The sequence below is a fragment of the Pan paniscus genome, chromosome 20 (assembly GCF_029289425.2).
Source record: "Pan paniscus chromosome 20, NHGRI_mPanPan1-v2.0_pri, whole genome shotgun sequence".
In the NCBI taxonomy this organism is placed as follows: domain Eukaryota; kingdom Metazoa; phylum Chordata; class Mammalia; order Primates; family Hominidae; genus Pan; species Pan paniscus.
Genome location: NC_073269.2, coordinates 23,235,317 through 23,260,345, shown reverse-complemented (window position 1 = coordinate 23,260,345; position 25,029 = coordinate 23,235,317). Strand labels below are relative to the sequence as shown.

Genomic DNA, 25,029 nt, shown 5'->3' with positions numbered 1-25,029 from the left:
GTGGCACAATCACGGCTCACTGCAGTCACAACCTTCTGGGCTCAAGGGATCCTCCCACCTCAGCCTCTGAAGTAGCTGGGACTACAGGCTGAAGCCACCATGCCCAGCTAATTTTTAAATTATTATTATTATTATTATTATTATTGAGATGGAGTCTCGCTGTAACGCCCAAACTGGAGTGCAGTGGCATGATCTCAGCTCACTGCAACCTCCGCCTCCTGGGTTCAAGCGATTCTCCTGCCTCAGCCTCCCTAGTAGCTGGGATTACAGGCACGTGCCACCATGCCCAGCTAATTTTTGTATTTTTAGTGGAGATGGGGTTTCACCATGTTGGCCAGGCTGGTCTGGTACTCCTGACCTCGTGATCCACCCACCTTGGTCCCCCAAAGTGCTGGGATTACAGGCATGAGTCACCACGTCCAGGCTGAGCCACATTTTTTTATTCGTTAGTCAGTTCACACTGTAAACATGCAAATATTCAGGCAGGGATTCCCAGAAGTGGACTTGCTGTGTCAGCAGGCACATGAGTTTATCATTCCGGTGGCCTGTGCCAGCGTGCCCTCCACCAGTGCTATACCATGGACGCACCCCACAGCCTGGCTGGCACAGAATGTCATTGCACTGTTGGATTTTTGCCAATTTGATTGGTGAAGACAAACAGTTTGTGATTTGCAGTTTTCTTATTAAGTGTGAACTTTTTTTTTTTTTTTGAGACAGGTCTCACTCTGTTGCCCAGGCTGGAATGCAGTGGAGTGATCTTGGCTCACTGCAGCCTCCGCCTCTTGGGTTCAAACAATTCTCCTGCCTCAGCCTCCTGAGTAGCTGGGACTACAGGCACATACCACCACACCTGGCTAATTTTTGTATTTTTTAAAGTAGAGACGGGGTTTCACCATGATGGCCAGGCTGGTCTCGAACTTCTGGGCTCAAGCGATCTGCTCACTTCTGCCTCCCAAAGTGTTGGGATTACAGGCGTGAGCCACTGCACCTGGCAAGAATGAGCATCTCTGGACATATTGAAGAGCAGTTTCCTGCTTTTTCTTCAAGGTCTCCATTCAAAGCCTTTGACCATTTCTCGGAGTTTGGCGATGTGAAGGACAGAGAGGCCGAGGAGAGGGGAAAACGTGGGGGAGTGGACTCCCAGCCTCCCAGATCCCGGAGAAGCCTCTGTGCATTTGACAGCTGTGGACATGGTGTCACACGCAGTTAAGGTGGCACAGTGAGTCGGGCTGGCATAGGTTGGAACCTGGTCCACCTGACACCAGGTTCAGGTGAGGCCTTCTCCCAGCCCACCCCTCCTCAGTATCACTTTTGTCACTACTACCCCTCCAGTCTGCCTCAGGCCCCCATCTGCTTCTGGGACCTCAGCCTCTTCCCCACGTTGCCCACCCCAGACACCAGGCTCACTCCAGAAGGACTTCTTGAGCCAGTGCCCCTCTGCCCACGCACCTGCCTTGGCTCCACATGGACCTCTTCCCCCACCACCAATTCCTTCTATCCTCTCCACTCCTAACCATGCTATCCCAGCCAGCTACATTTTCCCAAGTTGCTGGGAGCCCTCCTCACTGTCCCCTCCAGCATAGAGGTGCCATTGTGCAAGAACTCAGTGGGAGAGGCTTGGAGGAGCTTGGAGAGCCAATGATAGGTTTGGGGAATCTTGGTGAACTCCTACTCATGCGTTGAAGCCCCAACTGTAATGCCTCCTCCTCCAGGAAGCCTTCCAGGACCCTGTCTTTCCCTCTGGACCTTCCTTGACTGCATGGGACTAGGAGTGTCTATGTCCAGCTCTGTCCTCTCTTAAGATAGCTCCTTGAGGACCTGGTCAGGGCTGAGGCCTCTTGGGGGCCCAGCGTGGGTGATGCTTGTTGAATGAATAAATGACTGCATGAGCTGGGAACCAGCCAAGCTGAGATCGAGAAGCGAGTTGATGAGGTGGCAGTCGGTTGGGGTGCTAATAGAGGACATGGAGTCACTGGGTTCCAGCAAGAGGGAAGCGGGACTCTGGGCCACCCCTCCCCCTTGCCCTCCATCCACCTCTGGTGAGAACCTTGAGGCCCTGCAAGGGGGCGGATCTCTGTCTTCATTCTTCCCCTCTGCACTCCACCCAGACACCAGTTCCTCTTCCCCCTGAGTCGCTGGGTGCAGAGCCAGAGGAACGCCAGCGACCCCAGCAGCGCTGCGGACTGTGCTGGCCGTGGCCGCTGCGGCCCCGGTGTCCAGGTGGGCCAGGACGCAGCCCCTGGGCGCCGTCGCTTTTCCAGCATCGCAGAGGCAAAAGCGTGGCAGTGGGACCCAAAAGGTAGGACTGAAGCTCTAGAACTTGCACCTGTGCAGGGACTGCAAACCAGACCTGGGAGGATCCTTTCAGCAGCCCCCACTCCACCCTATCCCAGGACTTCCCAGCGACCCGCGGTTCTGGGAGATACCGGGAGCGTGATCAGGGGGCGGGGCCGTTTCCAAGGCAACCGCTTATTTGCATAGGGTCCCGTCCTGGCCAACGAGGGCGCCCCAAATGTTCAGGACATAGAAGAAGGGGTTAACTGGCCCGGATCTCCTCCTCGCCTTCCAAGCCCGCTAGGCGCTGGGGTTATCTACCCATTCCCCAGAAGGGGAGACTGAGGCAGCCCACCAGCCAAAGGAGGCGACCAGACTGGGGCTGCGTTTTACCATTTCAGAAGCGGCTTGAGCTGGTCTGAGCTATAATAATAAACACTGGCGGTGGAGGCGAGGGCGACCACAGGGCTGAGGTCAGGGCTAGGATTCCGGTGTCTCTACGTAGGTTGCTTGAATGGGGGGCACCCTGGCATGGACGCTGCTGTTGCCGCTGCTGCTGCCGGAGTCAGACAGCCTGGAACTGTCGTGCACCGTGTCCTCTGCGGATGTGGACTGGAACGCGGAGTTCAGGGCCACGTGCCTGAATTTCAGTGGCCTCAGCCTGAGCCTGCCCCACAACCAGTCTCTGCGGGCCAGCAACGTGATTCTCCTTGACCTGTCTGGAAACGGCCTGCGAGAGCTTCCAGTGACCTTCTTTGCCCACCTGCAGAAGCTTGAGGTCCTGAACGTGCTACGCAACCCCTTGTCTCGTGTGGATGGGGCGCTGGCCGCCCGCTGTGACCTTGACCTGCAAGCTGACTGCAACTGTGCCCTGGAGTCCTGGCACGACATCCGCCGAGACAACTGCTCTGGCCAGAAGCCTCTGCTCTGCTGGGACACAACCAGCTCCCAGCACAACCTCTCTGCCTTCCTGGATGTCAGCTGCGCCCCTGGCCTGGCCTCTGCAACTATCGGGGCAGTGGTGGTCAGCGGGTGCCTGCTTCTTGGACTTGCCATCGCTGGCCCTGTGCTGGCCTGGAGACTCTGGCGATGCCGAGTGGCCAGAAGCCGGGAGCTGAACAAGCCCTGGGCTGCTCAGGATGGGCCCAAGCCCAGTTTAGGCTTGCAGCCACGGTACGGCAGCCGGAGCGCCCCCAAGCCCCAAGTGGCCGTGCCATCCTGCCCCTCCACTCCCGACTATGAGAACATGTTTGTGGGCCAGCCAGCAGCCGAGCACCAGTGGGATGAACAAGGGTAAGTAAGCCACTGAGACACCTGCCAAAGTGGTGAATAATAAGGCTCCACACCTAGATGGCCGAGGTTCAAATCCCAGCTCTGCCGCTTGAAGGCTGTGGGATCTTAGGTGAGTAGCTTTACTTCTCTGAGCCTCAGTCTCCTCACCTATAAAATGGGGAGAGGACTGGACATGGTGGCTCACACCTGTAATCCTAGCACTTTGGGAGGCCAAGGCAGGCGGATCACTTGAAGTCAGGAGTATGAGACCAGCCTGGCCAACACGGTGAAACCCAGTCTGTACTAAAAATACAAAAATTAGCCAGGTGTGGTGGCGGGCGCCTGTGGTCCCAGCTACTGAGGAGGCTGAGGCAAGAGAATCTCTTGAACCTGGGAGTCAGAGGTTGCAGTGAGCCAAGTTCATGCCATTGCACTCCAGCCTGGGCGACAGAGTGAGACTCCATCTCAAAAATAAAATCAATAAAATAAAGTAAAATGAGGGAGAATTACAGCCCCCATCATAGTGTGTTGGGGTAAGAATTAAGTGAGTTCCCATATATGGGACAAACTTCCCCTCCTTATGACCTGTAAACCCAGTTTCTGGCGGCCAAGGATGGGGAGACAGGAGGCAACTGCTTGAGCGGAGTTGGGGCTCTGCGGTGGCGGTCAGCAGCATAGGCCCAGGTCCCATGTGACCCAAGGCTGTCTCTGAACCTCCATTTCTGTCTCCATAGAGTGGGGACAGCCCCCCATTTCCCCATGACACACATGAGATACTAAAGAGGTGCCCTACAAAGTCCCATCACCACTAGATGATTTTTTTTTTTTTTTTTGAGACGGAGTCTGGCCCTGTCATCCAGGCTAGAGTGTAGTGACGCGATCTCGGCTCACTGCCAGCTCCGCCTCCCGGGTTCATGCCATTCTCCTGCCTCAGCCTCCCGAGTAGCTGGGACTACAGGCGCCCGCCACCACGCCAGGCTAATTTTTTGTATTTTTAGTAGAGACGGGGTTTCACCGTGTTAGCCAGGATGGTCTCAATCTCCTGACCTCGTGATCCGCCCGCCTCAGCCTCCCAAAGTGCTGGGATTACAGGTGTGAGCCACTGCACCCAGCCGACATTTTTTTTTGAGACAGTGTCATTCTGTCGCCCTGGCTGGAGTGCAGTGGCACCATCACAGATCACTGCAGCCTCAAGCTCCTGGCCTCAAGTGATCCTCCTGCCTCAGTCTCCAGAGTAGTTGGGACCACAGGCATATGCCGCCGCACCCAACTAATTTTTGTATTTTTCATAGAGACGGGGGTCTTGCTATGTTTCTCAAGCTGGTCTCAAACTCTTGGCCTCAAGTGATCCTCATGTCTTAGCCTCCCAAAGTGCTGGCATTATGGGTGTGAGCCACCGCCACCGGCTTCTGGATGATTTTGCTGGGCTTAGACAAATGAGTTGAACTTTTCTAGGTTGGTGTGGGGTGCGGTGGCTCATGCCTATAATCCCAGCACTTTTCGAGGCCAAGGCGAGATCAGATCACCTGTGGTCAGGACCTCAAGACCAGCCTGACCAACATGGTGAAACCCTGTTTCTACTAAAAAATACAAAAATTAGGCTGGGCACGGTGGCTCATGCCTGTAATCCCAACACTTTGGGAGGCCAAGGCAGGAGGATCACGAGGTCAGGAGTTCGAGACCAGCCTGGCCAATATGGTGAAACCCTGTCTCTACTAAAAATACAAAAATTAGCCGGGCATGGTCATGGGTGCCTGTAATCCCAGCTACTTGGGAGGCTGAGGCAAGAAGAATCACTTGAACCCAGGAGGTGGAGGTTGCAGTGAGCCCAGATCGCACCACTGCACCCCAGCCTGGGCGACAGAACGAGACTCCGTCTCAAAAAAAAAAAAAAAAAAAAAAAAAAGAAAAGAAAGAAAGAAAAAAAGAAAAGAAAAGCTTTTCTAGGTTGGAAAAGGGAATGGAGGGAATTTCAAGGGGTGGGACCCTCAAGGGCAGAGACCCAGCGGTGGGAAAGAACAGAGAATTTGCTGTGAATGGTTTTTGAGAAGGGATGACTTGAAAGCTGAGGCCTGAGGGGAACAGGGAGGGCCAAGCAGGAAGGGGCCGCAGCCATGGCTGTGTTTGGGCAGCAGAGTCCATGCCAGGAGGTGGGGAGGCTATCGGAAGGCTGTTGGTGAGAAAGGAGAAAATATGCAAAGCAGATGTCAACATGGCTCAAAAGCAGAAATGGTCTGAGGCAGGGTGTTGAAGACACTGGACTCGCAAAAGCAGCTTGTGCTCTGATGTTCATCTTGGCCTCCCTGTCCCCGAGGCTTCCGGATCAGCCTCCTTTATGTACTGGCCTCCAGAAACACTGTGTTTAGAATTGACTGTGTCATTTCCACCCTGCATCTTACAGTTACAGACATGGAGGCTCTGGGAGGCCGGGAAATGACTTGTCCAAGGTCACATAGCCAGTCAAAAAAGGCAGGACACAAACCCTGCATCCCAGTCCTGTTCGTCCCCCTACAACCACTTAGGGGTTGGCGGGCAATTCATACTAGAGTATAATTGACTGATAGATGCTGTTAACACAAAGTAGCCCTTCTGCCTTTTTTTTTTTTCCCGCTCTGTCACCCAGGCTAGAGTGCAATGGCATGATCTCGGCTCACTGCAACCTTCACCTCCCGGGTTCAAGTGATTCTCCTGCCTCCTGCTTCAGCCTCCCGAGTAGCTGGGATTACAGGCGCCCACCATCACACCCAGCTAATTTTAGTAGAGACGGGGTTTTGCCATGTTGGCCAGGCTGGTCTTGAACTCCTGACCTCAGGTGATCTGCCCACCTTGGCCTCTCAAAGTGCTGGGATTATAGGCGTGAGCCACCGCACCTGGCCCAGTGGCCCTTTTTACAAGAGGAGCTGGGTTGGAATTAGAATGTTCAGGAGGCAGGAAAATTCTCTGGAGGTCTTGCTGACCATAACAAATATTCCTAAGTAGCTACCTGCTCCTTGACCAATTCTATAGATGCAGAAACTGAGGCTCAGAGACTTGCTTTTATATATGAGGGCCACAAAGTCAGTTGCTTCAGTGGTGAAAACATTTCCCATCAGAAGGAGCACAGAGTGTGGGTGCAGCCACTTGTGTGCATGTGACTGACGTGGCCAGAGCTTCCGATTTTTCAAGAGGAAACAAAAATTTAGACTTTAATGTAATAATGAACAGCTACCTCAATTTCTGTTTTTTTTTGAGATGGGGTCTCCCTCTGTCATCCAGGCTGCAGTGCAGTGGTGTGATAACGGCTCACTGTAGGCTCAACCTCCTGGGCTCAAGCGATCCTCCCACCTCAGCCTCCCGAGTAGATGGGACTCCAGGCACACGTCACCACGCCTGAATAATTTTTTAATTTTTTGTAGAAATGGGGTCTCACCCTGTTGCCCAGGATGGTCTCAAACTCCTGGCCTCAAGCAGACCTTCTGCCTTGGCCTCCCAAAGTGCTGGGATTACAGGCATGAGTCACCGCGCCTGGCCGCTATCTCATTTTTAAGGAAGGAAAAAGGGTTCAGGGTCCTCAGACCGCAGCGTTACACCCACAGACCCTTCCCTAAATCACTGCCCTCCCGCAGCCTCCTCAGAGAGAGGTGGGGCTGGCTAGGAGTCAGAACACTAGCCCGTGCCACAGTTTCCCCATATGTAAATATTCGGGGTGGACTGAGCCACTCTGAAGCTTTCTTTTTTTTTTTTTCCTTCTGAGATAGAGTCTTGCTCTGTCTCCCAGGCTGAAGTGCAATGGCACGATCTCGGCTCACTACAACCTCTACCTCCTGGGTTCAAGTGATTCTCCTGCCTCAGACTCCCGAGTAGCTGGGACTACAGGCATGTGCCACCATGACTGGATAATTTTTGTATTTTTAGTAGAGACGAGGTTTCATCATGTTGTCCAGGCTGGTCTTGAACTCCTGACCTCAGGTGATCCACCCACCTCAGCCTCCCAAAGTGCTGGATTACAGGCGTGAGTCAGAGCACCTGGCTCGCTCTGGACTTTCTCAAAGCTCATGTGCCTGTCCGCTGAGTCCTCCCCCTCCCACACTTATCCCTGGTCTGTCTGTCCCCCCAGGGCTCACCCTTCAGAGGACAATGACTTTTACATGAACTACAAGGACATCGACCTGGCTTCCCAGCCTGTCTACTGTAACCTGCAGTCACTGGGCCAGGCCCCAATGGATGAAGAGGAGTACGTGATCCCCGGGCACTGAGCCTAAGATGTCCTAACCTCCACCCAGAACCCCTTCAGTCCCTGCTGGGTGACTCAGGGCGTCCTAACTCCTCCATGGCCTCAGTTTCCCCATCTGAAGAATGGGGACAGGAAAGGATTGTCCTTGAGGCCCCAGGAAGCTCTGCCGCCCCCTCCCTGTCCCTCATGCCGCTCCTCAGCCCCCTCGGCTCCTAGAGGGGGAAGAGGAGAGACCCCCAACAAGGGGACAGGAGGGTCACTGTGCCGATCCTGTCATCACCCTCCTGTGGATGTACAGGCAGTGCTCAATAAATGCTTCGAGGCTGATGAGGCTGCTGGCTCAGGGTGCGTGGGTTCCTCAAGGTGGGGATTTCTGAGTTCTAAGACCAAGTCTCCATCTGAGACTCCCAAATTGCTCCCCACCTCCCATCCCTGTTTTTTTTTGTTGTTGTTGTTTGTTTGTTTGTTTTTGAAACTGAGTCTCACTCTGCCACCCAGGCTGGAGTGCAATGGTGCAATCTCAGCTCACTGCAACCTCCGCCTCCCGGGTTCAAGTGATTCTCCTGCCTCAGCCTCCCGAGTAGCTGGGATTACAGCACCCGCCACCATGCCGAGCTAATTTTTGTATTTGTAATAGAGACGGGGTTTCGCCATGTTGGCCAGGCTGGTCTCGAACTCCTGATCTCAAGCGATCTGCCCGCCTCGGCCTCCTGAAGTGCTGGGATTACAGGCGTGGCCACCGCGCCCAGCCACATTCCTCCCTTCTGCCCCTCTCAGGGCCCCTTCCCAGGTCCCTGATCTCCAGGCTTGGCCTCCAGAGCAGCCCACACCACCCCCAAAATAAAAATATATGTATATTCCTTTAGCTCTAATATTCTGAGAAAATCTTTCAAGACCCTGGTGCAATGCCACCTCCTCTGAGAAGCTGTCCCTGGTTTCTTCTCAGGCAGAGTTAATGACTCACAGACGTCTGTATTTCAAGAGTTTTTTCAGGCTCATGCCTCAACTGGGTTTCCTATCAGCTGGTCCCAGCCCAATCCTCCAACCTGGGGGAGATAGAACTAGAGACAAGTACCCTCAGTCCTGGGAGATCAAGCCTGGGCCAAAGGGAAGAATGGGAGCACAGTCCCCACACGGAGACAGTTGAATGAGTTTGAATAAGGCTGCATGTAAGAGGGGAATCTGCAGTGGGTTTTGAAGGATGCATAGGAGTTTGAGAATTGGAGAGGAAAGGGCATGCTGGCTGGGTGGACCAACTTGTGCAAGAGCCTGGAGAAGCACAGAGAAGGCACAGGCCCAGCCCTATACCTTGCAAAGGCAACAGCTGTTGTTTGGGGAAAGACTCAGTGACGCCATCTGCTGCCTTTTGGTATTGAGTTTAATTTTGAAGCCTCCTAGGTGCCCGTTTTCAATAGCTTTGCTGTGACTGAAGTGAGCCTGCTCCCATCTCAGGGCCTTTGCACTTGCTGTTTGCATTTACTTGCAATGTCCACCCTCAACTACCCCCTCCCCGACTCCTTTTCTTCCTCCAGGTCTCAGCTCAAATGTGACCTCCCTCCCCAGGGAGGCCTCCCCATCCAACTATCTAGATCACCTCTGCCTCCGTTCACTAATGAACTGATGGGTTGAATCCCCAGCACAAATCTTACTGCAATCAACTACTTTCTTAGGATTTACTCATTTGTCCCCTTCACTCAACCAGGCTCCGCAAAGTGGGGTGGTCCTTGTGTGTCTTTTTACAGCTGTGTCCGGCGCCTGGCATAAAGTGGGCACTCACTGAATATGTTAAGGGGAACCTGAGTCATTCAGGTTGGCCTGTGGGTGGTGGCATTCCCAGCAGATACACCTCACTGCTGGAAGTGGGTACTCTGTCCCTCAAGACACCCATCGCCATTCCTCTCAGAGATTCAGGGTGGGCAGGCAGTTTAGTGTGGGGAGGGGGCTGGACTCAGCACACCTCAGAATTCCAACATCCTAAACAGGAAGTATATATAACCTGGGAGATGTGGTGTGCATGAAAATATTCTTCACAACTTATTTGTTTCTCCCTACTCTTTATATATGAAAGAATGAGGTGTCACTAACATGGAAGTGCCACAAACAGGAGGGGTGATGGGACTCACCCCTCAGGTTGGGGACAGTACCACAAAACAAGGTGCTTGGTTGCAGATAGACTTGGCTCTGAGCTGCCTGTGTTTGGAAAGGCGACTCCCAAGTGGGGAGAGACAACAGGATGGTGATAGAGACAAAGATAGAGACAGATCCTCTGCCTCAGCCCCCGAAGAGAGAAGTTTTGAGGAATGAGGAAAGATGGAGGGAAGCTGAGACTTAAAAAGGTACGGGGTCTCAGCTGTTTCCAAAACAGAAACACCAGCCTGGGCAACATGGCAAAACTCAGCCTCTACAAAAAATACAAAAGTTAGCTGGGCATGATGGCATGCACTTGTAGTCCCAGCTACTCAGGTGGCTGAGGTGGGAGGATCGATTGAGCCCGGGTGGTTGAGGCTGCAGTGAGCTGTGATTGTGCCACTGCACTTTGGCCTGGGCAACAGAGTGAGACCCCGTCTAAAAAAAATAAAAAGAAAAAAGAAACAGCAATAAGGAGATAGAGAAATAGAGACAGAGAGTCAGGGAGTCAGGAATGGCCAAGGCTGCCCTTAGAGCTCACAGGTGTCGTAAGCACCTTCCAATGGCTTGGCATCTCCGAGAACACCTTGCCACTCATTCCTTGAGCCTTTCCACTTACCCCCTCCCAGGTCTCCTAGAGAAACTGAGGTCAGGGAGAGGAGGATCTTCTCAAGGTCACCTTCCCTTATCCTGGACACCACAGGGAACAGTTCAGACAGCTTTATTTTTATCACCAGAGTTTTAAATAAATACACAGTTCCATCAGACCAGACCCCCAGTCCCCAAGAAGGTCACCCCAATAAATTAATAATAAATAACAGACTTATATAAATACAGCTGTTTGGGCAGGAATCGGGTGTCTCAGGAACCTTGAGCCCATTCCACAGGACAGGACAACTGAGGTCGCGTCCCCCGCGCAGGTGCACAGTGGAAGGACCAGGGCTGCTCATATGCAGTGGCAGTCTTTGGCTAACAAGTCATCATAGGTCTGGAGCGACACCCCGGTGTCGGTCTTTTGAATGAGCACCATGGGATTGTAGCTGGCGGGCACGCAGCAGGGCGCTGGCACCGTGTCGGGCTTCAGGCGGTGCAGGCTCGTCTTGATCTGCGCGTGCATGTTTGCCGCCCGGAACTGGCTCGGGCACGCGCCGATGCACATGGTCACTTGCACCTCCCGTGGCGACAGCACCCAATCGGACCAGCCCAGGTCTTCCAGCGACGCGCGGACCGTGTGCAGACGGCAGCAGCGCCCGGGCCCGAGCGGACAGTGGTCCCCGTTGCTCGCACGCGCTCTGCGGAGCCCCCTGGCGGCTCGCGACCGCAAGTGCAACTCCAGCTGGGGCCGTGCGGACGAAGATTCTGCCAGCAGTTGGTCAGACTGCGACGGCGGCGGCGACAGTCGCAGGTGCAGCGCGGGCGCCTGGGGTCTTGCAAGGCTGAGCTGACGCCGCAGCGGTCGTGTCACGTCCCACGACCTTGCCGCCGTCGGGGACAGCCGGAACAGAGCCCGGTGAAGGCGGGAGGCCTCGGGGAGCCCCTCGGGAAGGGCGGCCCGGGAGATACGCAGGTGCAGGTGGCCGCCAGATCCCAGCCGCACTGTGGGAAGACAGATAGGGAAGCTGGTCACCCACAGGCCTACCGTTTTCCAGGAACGAGGGTGCCCATTTCCCCTAATACGCCAAGCTGGATCTCACCACGGCGCCGGCGCCTTTGCACAAGTTATTTCCCCTACCAAGAGCATTTCTCCGTGAGGGCGCGGTGGCTCACGCCTGTAATCCCAGCACTTTGGGAGGCCAATGCAGGTGGATCACTTGAGGTCAGGAGTTCAAGACCAGCCTGGCCAATATGTGGCCAATATGGTGAAACGCCCGCTTCTACTAAAAATACCAAAAAATTAGCTGGGCGTGGTGGCTGGCGCCTGTGATCCCAGCTACTCGGGAGGCTGAGGCAGAAGAATGGCTTGAATCAGGGCGGTGGAGGTTGCAGTGAGCCAAGATCGTGCCACTGCACTCCAGCCTGGGCAACAGAGGAAGACTCCCTCTCAAAAAAAAAAAAAAAAAAAAAAAGGGCATTTCTCCCCCTGAATCTCCTGAATCTCAGTATGGCTGGCTCCTCCTCTTCCTTCCAGCCTGCCTAAAATAGGAAGCACCCTATTTTATTTCCTTGTGTATCATTCATATTCCCTACTTAGAATCTTAGCTTGGTTGACACTGTGCCTGGCACACAATAGGTGCTTAGTAAATACTTGAAGGAATTAATGTATATCTGATATTCAGGCAGCCTGAGATTCCAACCATGGCTCTGCTTTTCTTCTGGCAGTCAAAAACTTACTTGCTTCACTTATTTATTTATTTATTATGGTCTTGCTGTTACCCAGGCTGGAGTGCAGTGGGGCACTCATGGCTCAGTGCAGCCTCAATCTCCTGGATTCAAGTGCTCCTCCCGCCTCAGCCTCCTGAATAACTGAGACTACAGGCACACACCATCATGTCTGGCTAATTTTTTTAAAACATTTTTGGTAGAGATGGATTCTCGCTATACTGCCCAGGCTGCAATGTTCTGGCCTCAAGCGATGCTCCCACCTTGGCCTCCTAAAGTGCTGGGATTACAGGTGTGATCCCGAGAAATGAAGAGTGCCAAACCCATCACATTCCAGACTACTGAGCCTCTAGGAATCACAGCCCCTCAGGCTGGTACAAGTGTTAGGGAGACTGGGGAGACTGGGGTTTGAGGGTGCCTTAACCTAGTTGCTAGGCTTAGCAAGGGTGAGAGGTTTGCCGGAGTCACACGGCACAGATGGGTTTAGGGCGGGCTAAGAGTGTGCCCCTCTGCCTGCCCCCTCCTGGGTCCCACCACAGCCCAGACCTCATCCAGTGCCCTGCACCCCTGGAGCCTCCATGGGGGGCACAGAGATGGGGAAAATACTCTCCTCCTCCCCTAACAAGTCGCTCGTTGCATGTGACTTTAGCAGTGCCTTGACAAGCGATTTCATCAGATTCAGAACCAGCTCCAGCTGGCTCTGCCCATCACAAACCTCTATCCATGCACCACACCCCCATTGTTTCTCTCGGATCCTGGCCCCAGCCCAGGTCAGGGACCATGCCCACACCGCACGCCCGACCCCGTCCCCGGGTTTCCCAGGTGCTGTGCACATTCAGGAGGGTCCCTGGCATCCCTGTACCTCAGTTTCCCCATTTGCAATTTGGGGACAGGTTATAACCTCCCACGTTGTGGGTGCAAATCAGGCATCGGCTACCCCATCAGACCCAAGGGGGTCCAGGATGTTCCTACCCAGGGCACAGATGGGGCAACTGAGGCTCAAAGGTAGGTCTGGGCTTTTCAAGATGAGGAATCCCTGATTAGATATGGGGGCTGCTTGGGGGGTGGGAGGGGATCTCTAAGATTTCACTTACCTTCCGGCGTGAGTATCCGGACTGCAGGGGCCGGGACGAGGTCGGTGTTTGAATCTTCCCAGCTCTGGTTGGCCCGCAGCCTGGTCAGCAGGTCCTCGTAGCGTTTCCGCAACTCTCGGAATCTGGCGTCTTCGGAGTGCAACTCAGAGGGTCCCGAGAAACTTGCGCGGCTCGCCTCGGCCAGAGACAGGGCGCCCCCATGCGGCGGCCACGAGAGCACCAGCAACACCAGGAGCATCTGAGAGCCATTCAGCGTCCTGAGTTCTTGCCTGGGCATGGCTGTGCCGGTTGCGGCTCTGAGCTGGGACTGACCAGATGCTGCCGGACCGGCCTTTATAGTCCCCGGTCTTTGTCCGTCTCCGCCTGCTCAGTCCCGCCCTCCTCCCCCTGCCTGCAGAGTAAACACTCCAATGACCACAGCTGGGCGGGGTCTGGGGGTGTATTTAGGGGGAGGATCTTTAGGTGGGGGCGCTCCTAGTAAAGCTAGGGCACATTTCTGGGCCTCAGTATCCTCTTCCTCCATATGAGGACACCATTCCAGCCTGGGAGTCTTTTTGGAGGAAAAAAAGACATTGTTACTATGTGAAAAATTCCATACAGGAGTTTAAGAGGTGGCTGTCTGTGCCCATGGGATTTCCTCTCTTCTCTTTTTGGTTGGGGTCAAAGGCTAAAGATGGTGAAAAACAAAGGAAGCAGAGGAGAACGGGCTAGATGGAGCCAGGAAGGGCAACCTTGATGTGTCATGCCTCTCTGCCATGCCTGTTTCCTTACCAGGAAAAAAGGGACTGAGACTCTCACTGGAGAGGTGGTCAAATGAGGGGTAAAGCACAGGGCCAGACACATAGGAGGCGCTTGATAAACTGGGTGTTATTGCAGTTACTCATCCTCCTCTGGAGAACTCCTACTCATTCTTCAAAACTCTACGCAAAAAGCCCCTCTTCCAGGAAGTCTTCTCCAACATTATCTTTCCAGTCTAAGCAGGGTGCTCCCAAACCCCATCCTTTTGTCTGGCTCAGCACTCACCTTGAAGCCATCCTCACAGGATTCATAATTCTGGGGGCCAGGCATGGTGGCTTATGTCAATAATCTCAGCACTTTGGGAGGCTGAGGTGGGTGGATTGTTTGAGCCCAGGAGTTCGAGACAAGTCTGGGCAAGATGGCAATACCTCGTCTCTAAAAAACAGAATTCTGCCCCGGGCACGGTGGCTCACGCCTGTAATCCCAGCACTTTGGGAGGCCGAGGCACGTGGATCATCTGACGTCAAGAGTTCTAGACTAGCCTGACCAACATGGAGAAACCCTGTCTCTACTAAATATACAAAATTAGCTGGGCTTGGTGGTGGGATTACATGCCTGTAATCCCAGCTACTCGAGAGGCTGAAGCAAGAGAATCGCTTGAACCCAGGGGGCGGAGGTTGCAGTGAGCCAAGTTTTCACCATTGCACTTCCGCCTGATCAACAAGAGCAAAACTCTGTCTCAAAAAAAAAGAATTCTGGACAGAAACTTAGTTATAATTAAGCATTAATCAGGCTGCACTTTGACCCACTTCCTTGTGACCGCAAGTTGCTTGTAGCACCTGATACCGACCATTTGCTATAGATGTGATTTCCGACCTTAGAATCATAAGACTTTTTAAAAGAATTTCTTAAGATGTTTTTGAAATCCTTAACCAATGACACCCACCAGTGTGAAGACCCCACAGAGGAACGGAATCTGCATGAGAATACAGTTTCTTACTGTCTGTGACTTCACCTCCTGCACTCTTTCACCAAGCAATGACCTCCACACTTCAGCCCACTCCAAAACCCTTAAAAATTAAAACTCTAGCCCCTGGCCAGGTGCAGTGGCTCACGCCTGTAATCCCAGCACTTTGGGAGGCCAAGGCGGGTGGATCACCTGAGGTCAGGAGTTCGAGACCAGCCTGACCAACATGATGAAACCCTGTCTCTACTAAAAAATTTCAGAAATTAACCGGTCGTGGTGGCACATGCCTGTAATCCCAGCTGCTCGGGAGCCTGAGGCAGGAGAATCGCTTGAACCCAGGAGGCGGAGGTTGCAGTGAGCTGAGATCGTGCCATTGCACTCCAACCTGCAAGCTCCAGCTCCCAGGTTCATGCTATTCTCCTGCCTCAGCCTCCTGAGTAGCTGGGACTATGAGCACCCCCCACCACGCCTAGCTAATTTTTTTTTGTATTTTTAGTAGAGATGGGGTTTCACCGTGTTAGCCAGGATGGTCTCGATCTCCTGACCTTGTGATCCGCCGGCCTCGGCCTCCCAAAGTACTGGGATTAGAGGCGTGAGCCACCACGGCCGGCTGACTCCATCTTAAATATATATATATATGTATATATATATATATTTATATGGCCCCAAACTCCTCCTCCTGGAAATGGATTTGAGGTTCCCTCCTATCTCCTCATTGGGTGGCCCTAGGATTAAATCTCTCTCTTTTTTTTTTTTTTGAGACGGAGTTTCCCTCTGTCCCCCAGGTTGGAGTGCAGTGGCACAATCTCGGCTCACTGCAACCTCCGCCTCCTGCCTCAGCCTACTGAGTAGCTGGGATTAGTCGTGCGCCACCACACCTGGCTAATTTTTGTGTTTTTAGTAGAGACGGTGATTCACCATGTTGGCCAGGCAGGTCTCGAACTCTTGACCTCAAGTCATCCGTCAGCCTCTGCCTCTAAAGTGTGGGGATTACAGGCATGAGCCACTGCACCCAGCCTTTTTTTTTTTTTTTTCTTCCGAGACAGTCTCTCGCTCTGTTGCCCAGGCTGGAGTGCAGTGGTATGATCTTGGCTCACTGCAACCTCCGCCTCCCAGGTTCAATTGATTCTCCTGCCTCAGCCTCCCAAGTAGCTGGGATTACAGGTGCACACCATCACGCCTGGCTAATTTTTGTATTTTTAGTAAAGATGAGGTTTCACCTGGTTGGCCAGGCTGATCTTGAACTGCTGGCCTCAGATGATCCACCCGCCTCAGCCTCCCAAAGTGCTGGGATTACAGGCATGAGCCACCAAGCCGGTCGGATTAAAACTCTTTCCATGTTGCAACCTGTTTTCTCAGCTGTTGACTTGCCAAGTGCATGGAGCAACAGACCTATCACAGTTACAGCCCCACGGCACTGGAAGTGTCTGTGCCCAGCTCTGCTGACCCAAGACTGGTGGTTCCTTTGGGGCAGGGATGAATCTGCTCTTGTCTGGGCCCAGAGAGGAGGTGGCACAGAATTGAGGAGCTGGGGTTTTCGAGCAGGGCAGGCTGGTGTGGAGTCCAGCCACCAGATGGTAGAGGGGCAGGGGATGCCCCAGGAGTGCCCTTCCCCCTGGGGTTCCAGACCTTCTCCTAATGCTCAGGATTCCTGGCCCCAGGCGTCAGCCCTTGTGCCTATGTCCAGCTTCCTGGCTGCGGAGAGGAAGGGCTGCTCTGTCCGGCAGATAGTGGGTGTGTGTGGGTGTCTGCATGTGACAGGCATGCGTGGGTAAGAGACACAAGGACTCACTGGGGGGGTCACACAGCAAGGCCCCTAGTGGAGTCACAGGGTCTCCAGGCCTCTCCCCACCCCAGCATGCACCCGCTGCTGTGCAAGGCCAGCCAAGCCTCCAGCCCTCAGGGTCTCAGCCACAGCCCTGTCCTAGGGGATTTTTTTCTTTTTTTTTTGGATTGGAGTCTCGCTCTGTTGCCCAGGCTGGAGTACAGTTGTGCGATCTCAACTCACTACAATCTCCACCTCCCGGGTTCAAGCAATTCTCCTGCTTCATCCTCCCTAGTAGCTGGGATTACAGGCGTGTGCCACCATGCCTGGGTAATTTTTGTATTTGTTGTAAAGATGGGGTCTCACCCTGTCATGTTGGCCAGTCTGATCTCGAACTCCTGATCTCAGGTGATCCGCCTGCCTCGGCCTCCCAAAGTGCTGGGATTACAGGCATGAGCCACCACGCCTGGCCCCCAAATAAGAACATCTTTAAAGAAAAAGAAAATAGACGTGGGGGCTATCCTGGGGGTGGAGGTCTCAGAGCTCACCTGTGCTTTTGGATGAGGTTGGGGCCCAGCTCCTCCTGGCTCTCCTTGTCTAACTGGTGCTCTGAAGGTCCTGGTGGCGTTTCTGCAACTCCTGGGACCTGGAGTCTTCCGGATCAGAGTGCTTGTCCGAGGGCCCTAGGAACCCCAGAAGGTTCTCACCTGCAGAGTCAGGGTGCCCCCTCAGGGTGCCCCCAACAACATCTGTAACATCAGCAATATCTGAGAGCATCGCTGTGTCACGGGTCCTGGCCTGGGCATGGCTGTGCTAGTTGCTTTCTGAACCGCACTGACACCTGGGGTCTGGCTTTATAGCCCGCACGTTCCCACCCAGCCATCCCCCACTACACCAGACCCTGTAAGCAGAGTAAACACTCCAGTGACCACGGCCAGGCCAGATCTCAGGAATGCATTCCTTCACAAGCTGGGGCGCCTCTCTGACCCTCTGTATCCTTTCCCAAGAAATAAGGACACCAGGCCGGGCGCGGTGGCTCGTGCCTGTAATCCCAGCACTTTGGAAGGCCGAGGTCAGGAGATCAAAACCATCCCGGCTAACACGGTGAAACCCCCTCTCTACTAAAAATACAAAAAAATTAGCCAGGCATGGTGGTGGGCGCCTGTAGTCTCAGCTACTTGGGAGGCTGAGGTGGGAGAATGGCGTGAACCCGGGAGGCGGAGCTTGCAGTGAGCCGAGATTGCGCCACTGCACTCCAGCCTGGGCGACAGAGTGAGACTCCGTCTCAAAAAAAAAAAAAAAAAAGAAAAAAACACCTGGTAGTCCTTTTTTTTTCTTTTTCTTTTTCCTTTTTTTTTTTTTGAGACGGGGTCTCACTCAGTTGCCCAGGCTGGAGTGGAGTGGCACAATCTTGGCTCACTACAGCCTTGATCTGCTGGGCTCAAGCAATCCTCCCACCTCAGCCTCCTGGGTAGCTGGGACTATAGGCATGTGCCACCACACTCAGCTATTTTTAAAAAAAATTTTTTTAGGCTGGGCACGGTGGCTCATGTCTGTAATTCCAGCACCTTGGGAGGCCAAGGCAGGCAGATCACCTGAGGTTGGGAGTTTGAGACCAGCCTGACCAACATGGAGAAACCCCGTCTCTTCTAAAAATACAAAATTAGCCTGGCATGGTGGCGCATGCCTGTAATCCCAGCTACTCGGGAGGCTGAGGCAGGAGAATTTTGCTTGAACCTAGGAGGTGGAGATTGTGGTGAGCTGAGATTGCACCATTGCACTCTAGCCTGGGCAACGAGAGCTAAATTCCATCTCAAAAAAAAAAAATTTTAGAGATAGGGTCTCACTGTGTTGCCCAGGCTGGTCTCGAACTCCTTGGCTCAAGGAATCCTCTTGTCTCTGGCTCCCAAAGTGCTGGGGTTATAGGCATGAGTCCCCACACCCAGCCAAGCTGGTAGTCTTTTTGGAGATCAAGGCTGCAGTGAGCTGTGATTACGCTTCTGCACTCCAGCCTGAGCAACTGAGCAAGACCCTGTCTCAAAAAAAAAAAAAAGGACTACCAGGCTGGAATGGTGAGAAGCAGGACAGTAAGTAGTGTACTTTTTGTTTCTGTTTTTGTTTGTTTTAGAGACAGGGTTTGGCTCTGTTAAGCACTCACTGCAGCCTCGACCTCCTGGGCTCAAGGGATCCTGTCACCTCAGCCTCCCGAGTAGCTGGGACTAGAGGCGCATGCCACCACAACTGGCTAATTTTATATTTTGTAGAGACGGGGGTCTTGCTATGTTGTACAGGCTGGTCTCGAACTCCTGAGCTCAAGCATCCTCCTTCCTTGTCCTCTCACAGTGCTGGGATCCTGTGATGGCATGAGCCACCACATCTGGCCACTCGCCTGGCTCTGCTTCCCCAAATCTTTAACCAATGACCTCATAGCCCGCCTCATGGCCAAGCTGAGAGGAGAGATGGGGCGGACGCAGGCAGGTGGCCAGAAATGAGCTCAGCAGGTCGGATCCTGTGTTCCTCACCGACAGCTTCCATGGGTCCCCAGAGGTGGAGCTGGGATGGAAGTAAACAGAGCGCAGGGGCCGGAGGTCAGGCCAGTCCGTCCACCTGGCAGGGCCCCGATCTCCCAAAATCTCCCCCCTCCACTACCAGCTCTCAGCTATCAAAGCCTTTGTCAAACACACGGCACTCACGAACACAAACCACTTTTATTGATTGTTTCTTGTGATGTAAGGTAAACAGGGTCATAGGAGGAGATTTGGAAGAGGCACAAAAGCAGATTACTTAAAAACTTCCTGCAGGCCCCGAGGACAAGAAGAAATGCTGTCTCATGCTCGTGACTGTCCTCGAAAGCCAGGATGTGCCTGTGCCATCTAGGGGGTTCCGCAGCCAGCCCGGGTTCTTTTTGTTTTCTGTTTGTGTTTGTATTTAGACACAGGGGTCTCACTATGTTGCCCAGGCTGGTCTCAAACGGCTGAGTTCAAACGATCCTTCCATCTTGGCCTCCCAAAGTGTTGGGATTATAGGCATGAGCCACTGTACCCGGCCATGGGTCCACTCTTTTTATGTTTTTATTTTCGAGACAGAGTTTTACTCTTGTTGCCCAGGCTGGAATGCAGTGGCGCAATCTCAGCTCACTGCAGCCTCCCAGGTTCAAGTGATTCTCCTGCCTCAGCCTCCCGAGTAGCTGGAATTACAGGTGTGCACCACAACGCCCGGCTAATTTTTTTTTGTATTTTTAGTAGAGACCGGGTTTCGCCATGTTGGCCAGGCTGGTTTTGAACCTGATCTCAGGTGATCTGCCCACCTCAGCCTCCCAGAGCGCTGGGATTACAGGTGTGAGCCACTGTGCCCAGCCACGGGTCCATTCTTAATTCAGAATGATCTCAGTACAAGATCTTTAGTTTAATTACATTTGCAAAGACCTTCTTTCCAAATAAGGTCACAGATACTGAGCGTTAGGACTTGGACATATCTTTTTTTTTTTTTTTTTCTGAGACGGAGTTTCACTCTGTCACTCAGGCTGGAGTGCAGTGGTGCAATCTTGGCTCACTGCAGCCTCTGCCTCCCGGGTTCCAGTGATTCTCCTGCCTCAGCCTCCTGGGTAGCTGGGATTACAGGTACATGCCACCATGCCCAGCTAATTTTTGTATTTTTATTAGAGACAGGGTTTCACCATTTTGGCCAGGTTGGTCTCGAACTCCTGACCTCAGGTGATCTGCCTGCCTCAGTCTCCCAAAGCGCTGGGATTACAGGTGTGAGGCACCACACCTGGCCTAATCTTTATACAGCCTGATGTGGTGGATAGATTATGTCCATTTCACAGATGACAAACTGAGGCCAGAGAGGTGGGCTCGTCACGGCCACACAGCCAGAAGACAGCAGGGCTGGGGTTAGAGCCCCAAGCAGCCAGCCGCTGAGCCTGTTCCATCTCCCTCAGAGCCTCTGAAATGAGAGGATATGGCCACCCTAACAGGCCAGCATGAGATGAGATTTTCGCCAGCACAGCATGGGGCCTGTGGTTCTCCTGCAATACTTGGGCAAGGTGGGAAGAATGCAGTCTCAGAAAAGGGACACCCTGGCTGAACACAGTGGCTCAGGCATGTAATCCCAGCACTTTGGGAGGCCAAAGCAGGAGGATCGCTTGAGGCCAGGAGTTGGAGACCAGCCTGGGCAACACAGTGAGACCCCAAGACCCCATCTCTTTTTTTTTCTTTTGAGACAGAGTCTCGCTCTGTTGCCCAGGCTGGAGTGCACTGGCGCGATCTTGGCTCACTGCAACTTCCCCTCCTGGGTTAAAGTGATTCTCCTGCCTCAGCTTCCCGAGTAGCTGGGATTACAGGCATGTGCCACCATGCCCAACTAATTTTTGTATTTTTAGTAGAGACAGGATTTCACCATGTTGGCCAGACTGGTTTTGAACTCTTGACCTCAAGTGATCCGCCCACCTCGGCCTCCCAAATTGCTCGGATTACAGTCGTGAGTCACCGTGCTGGCCCTCTAAAAATTGTTTTTAAAAAGGCATTTTCCTCACCAGATGACTTTTATCTGCACCTCTTCAGAGACGAGGTGAGGTTAAAAACACCTGTGAGCATGTCAACCCACTCCCAAAAAGTGCTCCATCAACGAACACTCCATCAATGAGAGTTTCTTCTTTTTTTCTTTTTCTTTTTTTTTTTGAGATGGAGTCTTGCTCTGTCGCCTAGGCTGTCGTGCAGTGGCGCGATCTCGGCTCATTGCAACCTCCATCTCCCAGGTTCAAGCAATTTTCCTGCCTCAGCCTCCCGAGTAGGTAGGATTACAGGCACCCACTACCATGCCCGGCTAATGTTTGTATTTTAGTAGAGACGGGGATTTCACGATGTTGGACAGGCTGGTCTCGAACTCCTAATGTCAGGTGATCCGCCCACCTCGGCCTCCCAAAGTGCTGGGATTACAGGTGTGAGCCACTGCGTCCTGCCTGTTTTGTTTCTTTTTAGACAGGGTCTGGCTGTGTAGCCCAGGCTGGAGTGCAGTGGCACAATCAAGGTCACCGCAGCCTCGACCTCCTGGGCTCAAGTGATCCTCCCCCATCACTCTCCCGAGTAGCTGGGACTATAGGCATGTGCCACCATGCCCTGATAATTTTTTACTATTTTGTAGAATGGGGTTTTCCTGTGTTGCACAGGTTGGTCTCGAATGGCTGGGCTCAAGTGATCTTCCCACCCCAGCCTGATGCCACTGTGCCTTGCTTTTTTTTTTTTTTTTTTTTTTTTTGGTGAGATGGAGATTTACTCTTGTTGCCCAGGCTGGAGTGCAATGGCGCCATCTCAACTCACTGCAATCTCCACCTCCTGGGTTCAAACGATTCTCCTGCCTTAGCCTCCCGAGTAGCTGGGATTACAGGCATGCACCACCATGCCCAGCTAATTTTTGAATTTTTAGTAGAGATGGGGGTTTCACCGTGTTGCCCAGGCTGATCTCGAACTCCGGACCTCAGGTGATCCACCCGCCTCGGCCTCCCAAAGTGCTGGGATTACAGGCGTGAGCCACTTCATCCAGACAGTGCCTTGCTAATTTTTAAAAAAATTTGTAAAGATGGGATCTCACTATGTTGCCCAGGCTGGTCTTCAAATCCTAACCTCCAGCGATCCTGTCACCTCGGCTTCCCAAAGTGCTGGGATTACAGGCATGAGCCTCTGCACCTGGCCTAATTTCTGCCTTTATAGATTTACCTATTCGGAACATTTCACAGAAATGGAATCTTACAATATTTGTACTGTAGTTTCGTCTTGATGAAGAATGCTGCTGTAAAAGTGGGTGTACACGTTTTTGTTTGAACACCTGTTTTCATTTCACTTGGCTCTCTACTGAGGAGTGGAATTACTGGGTCACAGAGTAACCCTCTATTGAACTTAATGGGGAACTGCCAAACCTTTTCCTCTCAGTTTTATTTGTCATTGTGAAATCTTTCAGGCACACACAAAAGTATTAATAATAAAATCACAAACACCCCTATCCAGCACCCACCTAAAGAAAAATCATTCCCAAGAGAGTTGAAGTGGTCCCCGCAGTCCAAGGCAGGTTCTCCCCAATCTCAAGGAAGTCTTTGTCTGTAATTAGAACTTGATCATGACCACGCATGTTTTAATTTCATATATATATTTGGGGAACAGGTTTATTTATTTATTTATTTTTATTTTTTTATTTTTTTTTTGAGACAGGGTCTCGCTCTGACGCCCAGGCTGGAGTGCAGTGGCACGATCTCAGCTCACTGCAAGCTCCGCCTCCCGGGTTCACGCCATTCTCCTGCCTCAGCCTCCCAAGTAGCTGGGACTACAGGTGCCCGCCACCATGCCCACCTAATTTTTTGTATTTTTAGTAGAGAGGGGGGTTTTGCCGTTTTAGCCAGGATGGTCTCGATCTCCTGACCTCGTGATCCACCTGCCTCGGACTCCCAAAGTGCTGGGATTACAGGCGTGAGCCACCGGGCCCGGCCGGAATACAGTCTTTGCAAAAAAAAAAAAAAAAAGGGCTTGGAAAACTATCTAAACAAAGAGATGGCTACTGCCTTCCATAATTAAAAACAGAAACAAAAATCACAAAACTCTCAGGAAGGTGGAGAATCTGATTTCTGGAGTTACCATAATTTAGAATATTCAAATGCTCGCTTTTCAACAACAAAAACATCACTAGGCATACAGAGAAACAGCAAAGTGTGGCGCATTTTAAGGAACAAAATTAACAGACAGAAACCATCCCTAAGGAAGCCCACACATCAGACTCACTAGACAAATACTTTAAAATAACTGTCTTCGCTGGGCGCGGTGGCTCACGCCTGTAATCCTAGCACTTTGGGAGGCTGAGGCAGGTGGATCCCCTGAGGTCAGGAGCTCAAGACCAGCCTGACCAACATGGAGAAACCCCGTCTCTACTAAAAACACAAAATTAGCCAGGCACGGTGGTGCATGCCTGTAATTCCAGCCACTCGGGAGGCTGAGGCAGGAGAATCACTTGAACCCGGAAGGCGGAAGTTGCTGTGAGCCAAGATCACACCATTGCACTCCAGCCTGGGCAACAGAGCGAGATTCCATCTCAAAAACAAAAAATGAAGAAGAAGAAGTTCGACACCAGCCTGGGCAACACGGCGAGACCTCATCTCTACAAAAATAAAAGTAATTAGCCAGGTGTGGTGGCTCATGCCTGTAGTCCCAGCTACTTGGGAGGCTGAGGTGGGAGGATTGCTTGAGCCCAGGAGGTAGAGGCTGCAGTGAGCTATCGTTGTACCACTGCACCCCAGCCTGGGTGACAGAGCAAGACCCTGTCTCTAAAAACAAAAACCACAAAGTTTTTGCCAAGGAGCCATACTTTGGAGTATCACATTCTGAGTCCTGACAGCCTCCAGAAGGAACCAGTCCTGCTGTGACACCTTTATTTCGGACTTCTGGCTTCCAGAACTCTGAGAGAAGTCCCTGTTCTTTTAGGACATCAAGTTTGTGGTCAGTATTATGTAAACAATGTCATCTGCTGCCCATTTTTATCTCTGGTGGGTTTTTTTGTTTTTTGTTTTTTTTGAGACAAGAGTTTCTGTCTGTCACCTAGCCTGGAGTGCAATGGCACGATCTCGGCTCACTGCAACCTCTGCCTCCCGGGTTCAAGCGATTCTCCTGCCTCAGCCTCCCAAGTAGCTGGGACGACAGGCATGCGCCACCACACCTGGCTAATTTTTGTATTTTTAGTAGAGATGGGGTTTCACCATGTTGGCCAGGCTGGTTTCGAACTCCTGACCTCAGGTGATCCATCTGCCTTGGCCTCCCAAAGTGTTGGGATTACAGGCGCGAGCCACCGCACCTGTCCTTTTTTTTTTCAGACAGAGTCTCTCACTGTCATCCAGGCCTCGGCCTCCCAAAGTGATGGGATTGCAGGCGTAAGCCACCGCGCCTGGCCCCTGTCCAGCTAATTTTTAAATTTTTTTGTAGAGACTGGGTCTCACCACGTTGCCCAGGCTGGTCTGGAACTCCTGATCTCAAGTGATCCTCCAACGTTGGTCTCCCAAAGTGCTGGGATGACAGGCATCGGCCACCATGCCAGGCCTCTTTTCAATTTCTTGATGGATATATTGACATCCAAAAGTTTGAAATTGTGATTGAGTCTAATTTGTTGTCCCCTCCAAATCCCCAAGTTTTCATCTTGTCCTTGTGGAGGGCAGGTTTTACGTTGCCAGCCAGTTAAGGCCAAGACTCGGTTCTCCTGCCTGCTTCTCTCCCCAGCCCTGACCTTC

The 25,029-nt window shown here is 52.6% G+C and overlaps 2 protein-coding genes across 3 annotated transcripts; one reads left to right on the top strand and one right to left on the bottom strand.

Annotated features, from left to right (window-relative positions):
- The first annotated feature begins 248 nt into the window (after positions 1-248).
- On the top strand, positions 249-8,624 carry LRRC25 (leucine rich repeat containing 25). 2 transcript variants are annotated; one of them, XM_008971033.5, is made up of 3 exons: positions 2,082-2,299; positions 2,780-3,567; positions 7,643-8,624. In XM_008971033.5, the coding sequence occupies exons 2-3, from the start codon at positions 2,789-2,791 to the stop codon at positions 7,779-7,781; spliced, it is 918 nt and encodes a 305-aa protein (XP_008969281.2). In that variant the 5' UTR covers positions 2,082-2,299; positions 2,780-2,788; the 3' UTR covers positions 7,782-8,624. The 2 variants fall into 2 exon arrangements, with proteins under 2 accessions (XP_003817822.2, XP_008969281.2); XM_003817774.6 differs by having other exon boundaries at positions 249-3,567.
- A 1,967-nt stretch (positions 8,625-10,591) lies between these two features.
- Positions 10,592-25,029, bottom strand: GDF15 (growth differentiation factor 15). Its single transcript, XM_008971034.4, has 4 exons — positions 24,742-25,029; positions 17,318-17,452; positions 13,300-13,849; positions 10,592-11,482 (listed from the first exon to the last, which is right to left on the bottom strand). The coding sequence occupies exons 3-4, from the start codon at positions 13,574-13,576 to the stop codon at positions 10,833-10,835; spliced, it is 927 nt and encodes a 308-aa protein (XP_008969282.1). The 5' UTR covers positions 13,577-13,849; positions 17,318-17,452; positions 24,742-25,029; the 3' UTR covers positions 10,592-10,832.